Here is a 14,297-nt window from a genome sequence, read left to right on the forward strand (position 1 = left end):
CACTCCCCCGCATAGCTGATATGGTCAACCAGATCGCGCAGTACCGCGTCTTCTCGACCATTGACCTGAAATCAGCGTACCACCAGCTCCCTATCCGCCCTGAGGACCGCCAGTATACTGCCTTTGAGGCAAACGGCCGCCTCTATCACTTCCTTAGGGTTCCCTTTGGCATCACCAACGGGGTCTCCGTCTTCCAAAGGGAGATGGACCGGATGGTCGATCAAAATGCGTTGCAGGCTGTGGTAAACCACTTTTATCGTTCACTATCGTTACACTATAGTTATCACTGTTATATCGTTACTCTATGGTTATCACTGTTCACACTGTTGTATCACTATACGAGGTCGCCTCTTGTCACGCTGCTATACCTGGGCTGACCACTGCTGACTCCGCCCATGACTCCACCTACCTGCCCAGGTATAAAGGTAGTCGACTGGCTGGCATTCCTCCTTGTTGTATCCGATCACCCACGAGGGTGGGCTCTGTTATTTAGCCAATAAAAACCTATAGTTACTTTCTTAACTCGTCGCTTTTCATTGGATGAATTGATAGGTATATCAATTTTATTGGCTAAATTTTAAAATGTCGACAACTGAGCAGTCAAACGACCAGCCAAGCGACCAGCCAGACGCCCAGCTACAACAGCCACAGCAGCCGGCCTGGCTGCGAGCCCTCAGACCACCGTACCTGGATCTAAACCCACAGGCAGCAAACTCAGCCCTCGACTTCGAACACTGGCTGAGCTGCTTCGAAGCCTACCTGGGAGAATCCGGCGTGCCTCAGAAATCCATGCTAAGAGTTCTGAACGCCCAAGTGAGCCCTAAAGTATTCGCACTCATCCGGGACCTTAAAACATACGAGGACGCCATCAACCGGCTGAAAAGACAGTACCAAACCCCGGTAAATTCCATGTATGCCACACCTCCTAAGATCCCGCCCGCAACAGCCAGGAGAGCCCGTGGAGGAATTTTTACGGGTGCTACAAGCACTCGGCAGAGACTGTAACTTTAAAGCGGTAACGGCAGCAGAAAATACTGAAGACAACGTCCGCGATGCCTTCGTGAAAGGCCTGCGGTCCGACTACTCACGGCAAAGACTACTGGAAGCAAGGGACCTCGACCTGGACAAAGCTGCAGCCCTCGCTCTCTCTCGAGAGGTGGCCCATCGGGACCTCGAGGCATACTCAAGGTACTGTAACTCGCGACCCTGGGACTTGGGACCGACCCCGACCGCGATACCCCCCGCAGCAACCCCCCTGGGACCTACCTCAGCGTCGGCGTCCCGGACCCGATCGAGACCGCCACCCCCGGTACCGGCTCCGACATCGGACCCCCGCGATCGGGCCGCCGGCTGCTTCTTCTGCGGCCAGGCGAAACACCCGAGGTCGCGCTGCCCAGCCAGGAACTCTACCTGCTCAACCTGCATGAAGAAAGGCCACTTCGCTAAGGCCTGCAGAGGTGGATCATCAGAGGCCAGCAGTGCCTCATGCGAGCTGTGGGGGCGGCCATCTTCCTTCAAGGCAACAGAGGCCAGCATCCCCACGTGAGTCATGGGGCGGCCATCTTTGATACAGGCAACCGAAACCAGCAGTGCCTCATGTGAGTTATGGGGGCAGCCATCTTCTCCGCCATTTTGTCCAACCTCGTGGGCGACGCCATTTTACCCACCACGCCCGACCGCCACCGTGCCTCTAGACCCGACTACCGCCTCAACCGCAGACTACAACAACTCGCTCAGCTATACACTAGCCTCCGTCACACTGGACCAGGCCCGCCCGCATCACCTGTCCAAGTCGATGATGGACATCAAAGTAAACGGCCACGCCACGACCTGCCTGTTTGACAGCGGAAGCACGGAGAGCTTCATCCACCCAGACACGGTGAGCCACTACTCCCTCCCTGTCCTGCCAACGCGCAACCGGATCTCGATGGCATCGAGGTCACACGCCACAGACATCAGCGGCTACTGTGTTGTGACCCTGTCGGTTAAGGGTACGGAGTATAAAAAATTTTAACTCCTCGTCCTGCCCCAGCTATGCGCTGCCGTCCTACTAGGCCTAGACTTCCAATCCCACCTCCAAAGCGTCACGCTAGCATACGGCGGACCCCTCCCCCCACTCACAGTCGACAACCAGCAGATTTTAAACCGCCCACCGCGTAACACCTGCGGCCTATCCACCCTCAAGGTCCCGCCACCTTCCCTGTTCGCTAACCTCACCCCCGACTGCAAACCCGTCGCTACCAAGAGCAGACGGTACAGCGCCGGGGACAGAGCTTTCATTAGCTCTGAGGTGCAGCGTCTCCTGAAGGAGGGCATCATCGAGGGGAGCACCAGCCCCTGGCATGCCCAGGTCGTGGTCGTTAAGACCGGCAATAAAAACCGCCTGGTCATCGACTACAGCCAGACCATAAACAGGTACACCCAGCTGGACGCATACCCCCTTCCCCGCATATCTGATATGGTCAATCAGATTGCGCAGTACCGGGTATTCTCCACCATCGACCTTAAGTCGGCCTATCACCAACTCCCTATCCGCCCTGAGGACCGCCAGTATACAGCCTTCGAGGCGAACGGCCGCCTCTACCACTTCCTTAGGGTTCCCTTCGGCGTCACCAACGGGGTTTCGGTCTTCCAAAGGGAGATGGACCGGATGGTTGACCAGAACGGGCTGCACGCCACGTTCCCCTATCTAGATAACGTCACCATCTGCGGCCGCGACCGGCAGGACCACGATGTTAATCTGGAGAGATTCCTCCGTACGGCCCAACGGCTGAACCTCACCTACAATAAGGATAAATGTGTGTTTAACACCTCGCGCCTTGCCATCCTCGGCTGTGTAGTAGAGAACGGAGTCATCGGCCCCGACCCCGAAAGAATGCGCCCCCTCATGGAGCTACCCCTCCCCCACTGTCCAAAGGCACTGAAGAGAACCCTGGGGCTCTTCGCCTACTATGCCCAATGGGTGCCCAATTATGCGGACAAAGCCAGACCCCTCATGAAGTCCACATCCTTCCCCCTTACGGAGGAAGCGTGCGCAGCCTTCTCCCTCATTAAGGGAGACATTGCCAAGGCCACTATGCACGCAGTGGATGAGTCCATCCCCTTCCAAGTCGAGAGCGATGCATCCGACTTCGCCCTAGCCGCCACCCTTAACCAGGAGGGGAGACCGGTGGCCTTCTTCTCAAGGACCCTACAGGGCCCTGAGATCCGACACTCGTCGGTCGAGAAGGAGGCCCAGGCGATTGTGGAGGCGGTACGACGCTGGAGGCACTACCTGGCAGGCAAACGCTTTACCCTCCTTACCGACCAACGTTCGGTCGCTTTTATGTTTAATAACAAGCTGAGGGGCAAAATCAAGAATGACAAGATCTTGAGGTGGAGAATCGAGCTCTCCACCTACGATTATGATATCTTGTACCGGCCAGGTAAGCTGAACGAACCCCCCGATGCTCTGTCACGAATTACATGCGCCAGCGCGCAAAGTGATAGACTTCAGACCCTCCACAACGACCTCTGCCACCCCGGGGTCACCAGACTTTACCACTTCATTAAGGCCCGCAACCTGCCCTACTCCATCGAGGAGGTCAGGACCATGACCAGGAACTGCCAGACCTGTGCCGAGTGCAAACCGCACTTCTTTAGGCCGGACAGAGCAAGCCTGATCAAGGCCACCCGCCCCTTCGAGCGCCTGAGCATCGACTTTAAGGGGCCCCTCCCGTCCTCTGACCGTAATGTGTACTTCCTCAACATTGTTGATGAGTACTCCCGTTTCCCCTTTGCCTTCCCCTGCCCAGACATGACCAGTACCACGGTCATTAAATGCCTGAACGACCTCTTCGCCTTGTTCGGGTTCCCAAACTATATACATAGTGACCGGGGCTCCTCCTTCATGAGCGAGGAACTCCGTCAGTTCCTACTAGCGAGAGGTATTGCTGCAAGCAGGACCACCAGCTACAAGCCCCGAGGGAACGGCCAGGTAGAAAGAGAAAACGCGACGGTATGGAAGGCCGTCCTCTTAGCCTTAAAGTCTAAGGGCCTCCCAGCCTCCCGCTGGCAGGAAGTCCTCCCGGCAGCGCTGCATTCCACCCGGTCACTACTTTGCACGGCCATCAACGCCACCCCCCATGAACGAATGTTTGCTTTCCCCAGGAAGTCGACTACGGGAACCACGCTACCAACCTGGCTGACCTCTCCGGGGCCCGTCTTGCTGCGAAAGCACGTGAGGGCCCATAAAACGGACCCCCTAGTCGAGAGGGTGGACCTCCTGCACGCCAACCCCCAGTACGCCTATGTGGCATACCCAGACGGGCGGGAGGACACAGTTTCCTTACGAGACCTCGCACCCTCGGGCACTCCGGAGACACCACCTTCACCCCCCCCCACCACCCCCCCAATTCCAGACCAGGTAGACGGCATGCCGGAACCCCACGAGCCTTCGCCGACCACGCAGACACCAGCATTAACACCGGATAATGCAACACCGCCGCTGCGACGATCAGGAAGGCTTACGAGGCCTCCGGACAGACTGACATACCAGAACTGGTAGTACACTTCACCCCGCCGGACTCAAATCTAAACAAGGGGTGAATGTGGTAAACCACTTTTATCGTTCACTATCGTTACACTATAGTTATCACTGTTATATCGTTACTCTATGGTTATCACTGTTCACACTGTTGTATCACTATACGAGGTCGCCTCTTGTCACGCTGCTATACCTGGGCTGACCACTGCTGACTCCGCCCATGACTCCACCTACCTGCCCAGGTATAAAGGTAGTCGACTGGCTGGCATTCCTCCTTGTTGTATCCGATCACCCACGAGGGTGGGCTCTGTTATTTAGCCAATAAAAACCTATAGTTACTTTCTTAACTCGTCGCTTTTCATTGGATGAATTGATAGGTATATCACAGGCCACTTTCCCATATCTGGACAATGTGACCATCTGCGGCCATGACTTGCAGGACCATGACGCAAACCTCGAAAAATTCCTCTGCACTGCCCAACTCCTGAACCTGACGTATAACAAGGAGAAGTGCATATTCCGCACAACCCGCCTCGCCATCCTTGGCTGTGTTGTGGAACACGGAGTCATCGGTCCCGACCGGATGCGTCCCCTTATGGAACTCCCACTGCCCCAAGGCCCTGAAGAGGTGCCTAGGGTTTTTCTCCTATTACGCCCAGTGGGTCCCCTACTATGCGGACAAGGCCCGTCCGCTGATCAAGTCCACCTCTTTTCCCTTGACGGCAGAGGCCCGCTTAGCCTTCCACCGTATCAAGGAAGACATTGCCAAAGCCACCATGCACGTAGTGGACGAATCCATCCCCTTCCAGGTGGAAAGCGACGCGTCCGACTTTGCCCTGGCCGCTACCCTTAATCAGGCGGGGAGACCCGTGGCCTTCTTTTCACGAACCCTCCAGGGCCCCGCGACCCGCTCGACACCCACGAGGACTACACACCAGTGCCCCAGCCTACGCGGGACTCGACGCCGGAAGCTTCACTACCCCTGCCGTCGCCACGTCGATCACAGCGGCAGACAAGACCTCCGGAGAGACTCCAATACACAAACTTTTAATACACTTCACCCCGCCGGACTCATTTTTAAACAAGGGGTGAATGTGGTAAACCACTGTTATACCTGCCTGTGTGGGTGTTTGTATTCCACTGTGTACATGTCTGTACATGCCTCGGCTGACTCCTCCCACGAGTCCAGGTATAAAGGTGACTGCTCCACAGTCCCTCTGTATTCTGGACTGGTCAACCACTCGAGGCGCATCAGAGGTGAATAGCACAGATGCCTTTAGCGGAAAGCTAGATATGTACATGAGGGAGAAAGGAATAGAAGGATATGCTGATAGGATTAGATGAAGTAAGATGGGAGGAGGCTCGTATGGAGCATAAACACCAGCATGGACCAATTGGGCTGAATGGCCTGTTTCTGTGCTGTAAATTCGATGTAATGACAACTGCTGGCGTGTACACAACATCTACTGTGGCAACAAGGGCTGGTCAGAGGCTAGGTATTCTGTGGCGAGTGTCTCACCTCCTGACTCCCCAAAGCCTTTCCATCATCTACAAGGCATAAGTAAGGAGTGTGATGGAATACTCTCCACTTGCCTGGATGAGTGCAACTCCAACAACACTCAAGAAGCTCGACACCATCCAGGACAAAGCAGCCCGCTTGAGTGGCACCCCATCCACCACCTTAAACATTCACTCCCTCCACCACTGGCGCACTGTGGCTGCAGTGTGTACCATCTACAAGATGCACTGCAGCAACTCACCAAGACTTCTTTGGCAGCACCTCCCAAACCCGCGACCTAGAAGGACAAGGGCAGCAGGCGCATGGGAACACCACCACCTCCAAGTTCCCCTCCAAGTCACACACCATCCTGACTTAGAAGTATATCGCTGTTCCTTCATCGTCGCTGGGTCAAAATCCTGGAACTCCCTCCCTAACAGCACTGTGGGAGTACCTTCACCACACGGACTGCAGCTGTTCAAGGCGGCGGCTCACCACCACCTTCTCAAGGGCAATCAGAGATGGGCAATAAATGCTGGCCTTGCCAGCGACGCCCACATCCCATAAAAACGAATTTAAAAAAAACATTTTTGAAAGGTCCAAAATATGGCCTGAAAAAAATCACCTAAACATTAAAAAAAATTCTGAATCTACAAATACAGAGATCAATGCACAAGTTACAGAAGTGAAAAGAAAACCTGAAACCACTTGCTTTTATGACTTGATGAGCCATTGCAGGTGTTATGTTGACACAACGAGTAAAACACTCTCTGGCTTCTGCTGTCTTCCCTTCACGAAGAAGTTGCTTCCCTTTCTGCAAGTTTGTTTGCCTACGTCTGTAAAGCAGAAAACCACCCAAGCATAATGTTTGAAAACCACATGCATGAACAGCTGTGCAGATAAATGACACAAATTAGGACATTAGTACATAACAGAAGATGAGAAAAAGAAACCCACTTTATATTGCATGCCTAGAACTAAAACTTTAAACTAGATTTAATGCTTAAAAGTCTAGTCCTTGGGGATGTTAAAAATCGTTTATACACAGAACATCAATTCGACCACAATGCATATAAACATTTTAATAAAAATAGCATTTGTAGAAATGAATCAGCCACCTAGGTTTATATTTCTTATGCGACTCTTTACAGCCTAATAAAATAGTATGAAGTGAAACCCCCCAGCACTCGACTTTCTCCAAGTCATCACTACTGAAACACATAAAAAGCAAATCTCTGTAACTACATGAATCTTCAGATTCACAGTAGATTTAGTAAATTTACTACTTACAATCTTCGAGCTTTTTCAACCTCTTTTTTAGAAGGTAAAGTGCATCCATCAAAAACCAAGACTGGCTTGACACCAAATGAGTCTAACATTTCAACAAATTTCAGACAATAACTAACATATCTGAAACAAAAAACACATTTGAAAATATTTAATATTAAAATGACTCACAAATATAAAATAATTCTTTCCTTTTTAAAAAAAAAACACAAAGGCTGGAAATGAAATAGGATCTTATAAATTCTTACACCTGCTATCAACATAAAGCATTCCAGGGTCACGAATAGCACAGGAACATGCTCAAGAATACCCAAATCAACTATTCTTATTGCTTCTGTGAGTGAAATCGCCAGTTTTGTGCTGAAGTGTGGGCAGTTTTGTGCTGCAGACTCACTAGGAACTGGAATGAGACTGCTTGAACGTATTGCACTCAAACTCTCACACCTTTCAACCATATTTAATATTATTAAAAAATGAAGTAGTTTGCTTAATTGATTTTTTATGAATTCCATATCGCCCCCTCCCATTAATCCTGAAATTGCTGTTTCGTCCCCTTGTAGCCGTGAGTGATCAGCACAGCAAAGAGAAATTATTTGAAAATTTCTCAAATTAAAAATCTTATACATTTGAATGTGGACAAATTCTAGAATTATTTTTCGCCACATGGTTCTGGATGCTATTATGATCTAACCAACAAGACTTCTTATTATACATAATAAAAAACACCGTGCACATGCAAATTTAATTTTTGATTTTACTAGTACATACTGAGTAAACACAATGACACACACCAAGTGCAAGTAAGGCAAAAACGACTTACTGATCAGTCGGTTCCCCTTTTGCTAATTTATCAGCACATGCAAAAGCTCCTTTGTGAAGCCAGCAGTACATATCCACTGCTACGGTTTGTCCTTTGTACTTCTTGATATGGATTTGTTCTGATGCTTCCTTAACAAACTGCAGCAACCCTTGAATCCCCATGGTCTGCTTTTACTCCTGTTGAAAAGCAAAGGTTTTCATAAGTATTCCAAAAATGGGGCTGTAGTTTGGACAGCAGTAAAAGTTAAAAATGATTATGACCAAGTCCAATCAAAAGTCCTCATCAATATTTTAAAATACATTAGAACCGAGTGAAGTTATTGAAGACTTTATACAAGTGCTGAAGGTGGCTGCAGCACAAACAGCTTGCTCTGATGGTAAAGCACTTAGACGCCAAAACACAGTCGCAGACTAGAACCTGTTCTAATTAACATTCGAAAAAGCCCACTCTCACTACCACCACGAGGATTAGTGCTGAAACCACTGTTGTTCACAATTTATATCAATGATTTAGACTTTGGAATCTAAAACACAATTTCTAAATTTGCAGGCGACACCAAATTTAGTGGAGGGGTGGGGGGGGGAGGGAGATAGTCAACACCAAGGAGGACTGCAACAAATTACAAGATGACATTAATAAACTCGCAGAATGGGCAAATAATTGGCAAATTAATTTCAATATAGGCAAGTGGCAGGTAGTACACTTTGGTAAGAAAAATAAGGAGGTCACATATTACTTGAAAAAGAAGAATCTAAATGGGGTAGAGGACTAAAGGGACCTGGGAGCACAAATACACAAATCACTAAAAGTTGCAATGCAGGTCAATAAGGCCATAACAAAAGCAAACCAAACACTCGGGTTTATTTCTAGAGGGATAGAATTGAAAAGTAGAGAAATTGTACTAAACTTGTACCAAACCTTGGTTAGATCATATTTGGAGTCCTGCGCACATTTCTGGTCATCATTATATTATAAAAAGGATATCGAGACACTGGAGAGGTTGCAAAAATGATTTACAAGGATGATACCAGAACTGCAAGACTATACCTATCAGGAAAGGATGAACAGGCTGGGTCTCTTTTCTCTTGAAAAGAGAAGGCTAAGGGGTAACCTAATAGAGATCTTTAAAATTATGAAAGGTTTTGATAGAGTAGACACAGAGGGGTAGATTTTCCCGAACCTGTCGGGAAGAAGGCGGGACTTCCCCTTTCAGGTTTTTGACCCGCCTACTTCGATGTCCAGCCAATCCGCACGATTTTCCCTTGATTGACCTTGTTGAGCCCGCCCAGCGGGCTCAGCAGTCCAATTAAGGGCCACCCGGCAACAGGTGACGTCACAGACTGCAATTTCATCCGTCAAGATTTCTGACAGATGAAATATCAGTGTCTCACAGCTGTTTGAAGCTGTGAAACACTGACACTCTGAGTTCTAACATGAGTCCTTCTGCACAGACTCAGTTAGAATTCTCACCGGCACTCAAAGCTGAAGGCTGTCACTTTTGACAGATCGCAGCCATTCAGCTTTCAGTGCCGGCTGAGTGATGTGCTCCCGACAGCTACAGGAAGAAAGGCTGTGAAGGTAAGTACAGGTGAGTAAAAGTTCTTTACACACTTTAGACACACCAAACACACTTACCTTTACACTCATGCACCCATCACTCACCTGAGCACTGACATCGCGACCCCTCCAACTCCGTCAACCCGACGGCCCGCCTGCTCTAACCTGGCGTGGTTTGGAGCCGTCGGGAAACCCACACGAAACCCCTCAAAATAGGGATTAGGCTAAAAACTGCCTGTTAACAGGCAGTTAATTGGCACTAATCCCTTCCCGCCTGGTTTCGGCGGGTCCCAGTGCGGGGCGGGTACCCGCCGCCCCTGAAACTTACGTGGGGGCGGGGTTTTGGGCGGGATGGTGTCGGGACCCCCAAATTCGGGATATCCCCCCCCACACACGCCTGAAACCCCGCCTGACGGCTCCACAAAAATCTAGCCCAGAGTGTTTCCATTTGTGGGGAAGAGCAAAACTAGAGGCCATCAATACAAGATAGTCACCAAGAAATCAAATAGGGAATTCAGAAGAAATTTCTTTACCCAGAGAGTGGTGAGAATGTAGAACTCGCTACCACAGGGAGTGGTTGAAGCGAATAGTATAGAAGCATTTAAGGGGAGGCTGGACAAGCATATGAGGGAGAAGGGAAGAGAGGGTTACGCTGATAGATTTAGATGAGGAAAGACGGGAGGAGGCTCGAGTGGAAAAATACTAGAACCTTTGCTAAAAAATTAAACAAAATATCTAGAGATGGTGAATATAATAAAAAAAATCAGTATGAATTTCAAAAAGGAAGGTTGAGTTTTGCCAACCTTATTGAATTCCTTGAAAAAGTAACAGAAAGAGTAGACACGGGCAATGCAGTGTATGTGGTATGCACATACTTTCAGATGGTCATGCAAGGTGCCACAGAAGAGACTCATGACAAAGGTTAAAAGGGTGTGGAGCCCAAGCAGCAGAATGGATTGAAAGATGCTACAAAACAGAAAACCGAGGGTACAAGTTAAGGGAAATTACTTTGACTGGCAGAAAGTGGGAAGTGGTGTCCCATGGGGATCTGTGCTGGGACCACTGTTGTTCACCATATCGATAAATGATCTGGATATAAATTGGAGGTATAATCTTGAATTTTGTAGGTGATACCAAATTTGGGGTACAGCTAATAACTGCACCAAAATACAGGAAGACAAACAGGCTTGCAGAGTGGGCAGATAAATGGCAAATTAAATTCAATATAGCAGCAGTGGTTTATTTTGATAGAAGGAATAATAAGGCCACTTATTCCTTGGTAGGTGAGAAATGCAAAGGGATCTGGGAATATAGATACATAAATCGTTAAAAATTGTAACAGAAGTTGAAAAGGCTATAACGAGTGAAAACAAAGTACTGGGGCTCATTTCCAGAGGAACAGAATAAAAAAGCAGAGAGATAACGTTCACTTTATATAGAACCTGGTTTAGACTACATGGATTATTGTGTGCAGATCTGGTCTCAACACTGCACAAAGGCTACTGAAGCACTGGAGAAGGTACAGAAACTATTTATAAGGATGCTATCAGAATTGAGAGGATGTGACTATCAGGAAAGAATGAGCAGGCTGGGGCTCTTTTCTCTGGAAAAGAGACCAAGAGTCGTCCTGATAGAGCTTCTGAAAATCAAAGGGGTTCGATAGGGTGGACGTAGAGAAACTGTTTTCAGTTGTGGGTGAGACCAGAACAAGGGGGCATAAAAATAAGATAGCCACTAACAGATCAAATAAAGAATTTAGAAGGATTTTTTTTAACACAGAAAGTGGTGACAATACGGAACTCGCTGCCACATGGATTGGTTGAAGCAGAGAGCACTGACACATTTAAGGAGAGGCTTGATGCATACGTGAGGGAGAAGAGAATAGAAGGATACGGAGCAGGATGAGGTACGGTAATCAGAGTGGGAGCGGCCTCCTGTGGAGTATAAACACTGGCAGACAAATTGGGCCAAATGACCTGTTTCCATGCTGTAGATTCTATGTAATTCTATGATATTCTTAACTCACCACCACCTCAAATTACCACTGTCACAGTTCATTGGCAGTCTCAAAACTAATCTAAATTTCGCCTCAGCTGCAGTAAACATATCCTCTATTGGGCTATTTCTACTATTCCTAGAGTTTACAATTCTCATTTCACCAGTACCTAATGCAATTACTTGCTACCCCATCAAATTCGAAGTGTTCCTCACCATAAGCTTCATATTAAAGTTTACATTACCCCTCCCATACCTGCTTAGAATCTTAGAATCGTTACAGCGTAGTAGGAGGCCATTCGGTCCGTCAAGCCCGTGCCGACTCTCTGCAAGACATCAGCTAGTCCCAACCCTTTCACTGTAGCCCTGCAAATTGTTTTCCTTCAGGTACTTATCTAATTCCCTTTTGAAAGCCACGATTGAATCTGCCTCCACCACCCTTTCAGGCAGTGCATTCCAGATGAGAACATAAGAAATAGGAGCAGGAGTAGGCCATTCGGCCCTTCGAGCCTGCTCTGCCATTCAATGAGATCATGGCTGATCTTCTGCCTCAACTCCATTCACTGGCCCTATCGCCATGTCCCTTGATGCCCTTACTAGTCAGAAATCTATTGACTTCTGTTTTGAATATACCCAATGACTGAGCCTCCACAGCCCTCTGGGGTAGAGAATTCCAAAGATTCACCACCCTCTGTGTGAAGAAATTTCCTCACATCTCAGTCCTGAATGGCCTACCGTTTATCCTGAGGCTGTGGCCCCTGGTTCTAGACTCCCCAGCCAAGGGAAACATTCTCCCAGCATCCATCCTATCAAGCCCTGTAATAATTTTGTATGCTTCAACGAGATCCCCTCTCATTCTTCTGAATTCAAGAGAATATGGGCCTAGTTTACTCAATCTCTTCTCATACGACAGTCCCGCCATCCCAGGAATCAATCTCGTGTACCTTCATTGCACTCCCTCTATGACAAGTATATCCTTCCTTAGGTAAGGAGACCAAAATTGTACATAATACTCCAGGTGTGGTCTCACCAAGGCCCTATATAATTAGAGTAAGACTTCTTTACTCCTGTACTCAAATCCTCTTGTAATGAAGGGCAGCATACCATTTGCCTTCCTAATGGCTTGTTGCACCTGCACATTCACTAATCACTCGCTGCGTAAAAACGTTTTTCCTCATATTGCCTTTGGTTCTTCTGCCAATCACCTTAAATCTGTCTCCTCTGGTTCTCGACCTTTCCGTCAATAGGAACAGTTTCTCTCTATCTACTCTGTCTAGACCCCTCATGATTTTGAACACCACCATCAAATCTCCTCTCAACCTTCGCCGATCTAAGAACAACAACCCTAGCTTCTCTCGACTATCCACGTGACTGAAGTCCCTCATTCCTGGCGCTTAATTGATTGCATACAGTAAACACCACCATCTTGCTTTACAGCGGTTTATAAAATATTCACTACAATTCAAACCAATCATTAACCATTACGTTATTTTATGTCCACTGACGTTGTACAGCAGCAATGCACCGATTGTCCTACATGCAATTTTTGCATTATTCATTATTTAGATATGACTTTACTGGCACACAGTTCTTTCGAGTACTTACACAATAAAACATAGAAGACAGGAGCCCCTCGAGCCTGCTCCACCATTCAATGAGATCATGGCTGATCATCCAAATTCAGAAACCTGTCTCTGCCTTCTCCCCATATCCCTTTAGCCTTAAAAAATATATCCAACTCCTTCTTGAATATACTTAATGAATTGGTCTCAACTGCCTTCTATGGTAGAGAATTCCACAGGTTCACCAGTCTCTGGGAGAAGAAATTCCTCCTCATCGCTGTCCTAAATGGCTTACCCCTTATCCTTAGACTATGACCCCTGGTTCTGGACTCCCCCGCCATCGGGAACATCCTTCCTGCATCTAGTCTGTCTAATGGACTCACGAAGAATCTTTACAGGAGGAATTGCAACGAGGAATAATATACCACAAAAAAAGGTGCAAGACGACCAATCTGACCATAAATAACTGAGCCGGAACTGAATGGAACAGAAGGTAGGCGGCCGGACCACAGACCACACCGCTCCTCTGGGTTCATTCAGATCAGTGCCCGGATCAATCTGGGCATCCCACCGAACTGAGCCTAAGGAACCTGGAGTCACGTTATGATGATCGATTAATATTTAAAAACCACACCAACTTGCAACCGTGACGACGACGACTCACGTAATGTTGCAGAGATTAAACGGGAATATCTCCGAGCGAAACCCCCCCCCACCATGGTCAAAACCAAGAGGCGGCGACAGCGGCTCCCCCGGATCTAAAGCGAGACGGACCGATGGCGAGTATTTAAACTACCGACAACCGTGTTATTTCCTTTAACTTTTATTTAAATATGGATTTCGTTATCATTTCCTTCTCGGTGTCCGATATTGACGCCGATTTGGGGATAAAACTCACCTCAGCGACAATGCATTGTGTGAGAGAGAAAAAAAAATCTCCTCAGCGTTCAGCGCCAAAATTTTGAACTCCGAGGTGATTAACGCGCGTTCCGGTTGGTCAGCCCCCAAGATCCAATCAGAGAGCGTTTTGTTTTTTTGAGGTGGGCGGGGCCG

General features: G+C 48.3%; 1 protein-coding gene across 1 annotated transcript in view; it reads right to left on the reverse strand.

Annotated features, from left to right (window-relative positions):
- exo1 (exonuclease 1) overlaps positions 1 to 14,271 on the reverse strand; it is a 30,252-nt gene extending 15,981 nt beyond the window's left edge. Inside the window, exons 1-4 of the mRNA XM_085977371.1 lie at positions 14,143 to 14,271; positions 8,131 to 8,306; positions 7,314 to 7,433; positions 6,736 to 6,859 (exon numbers count right to left, since the gene is read on the reverse strand). Coding sequence (XP_085833497.1) covers positions 6,736 to 6,859; positions 7,314 to 7,433; positions 8,131 to 8,291 — 405 coding nt within the window. The 5' untranslated portion in view covers positions 8,292 to 8,306; positions 14,143 to 14,271. The remainder of the gene's footprint in view (positions 1 to 6,735; positions 6,860 to 7,313; positions 7,434 to 8,130; positions 8,307 to 14,142) is intronic.
- Positions 14,272 to 14,297: the final 26 nt, after the last annotated feature.

Source organism: Somniosus microcephalus, chromosome 3 (assembly GCF_052327205.1).
Source record: "Somniosus microcephalus isolate GS21.2 chromosome 3, FLI_Smic_1.0, whole genome shotgun sequence".
Lineage (NCBI taxonomy): Eukaryota > Metazoa > Chordata > Chondrichthyes > Squaliformes > Somniosidae > Somniosus > Somniosus microcephalus.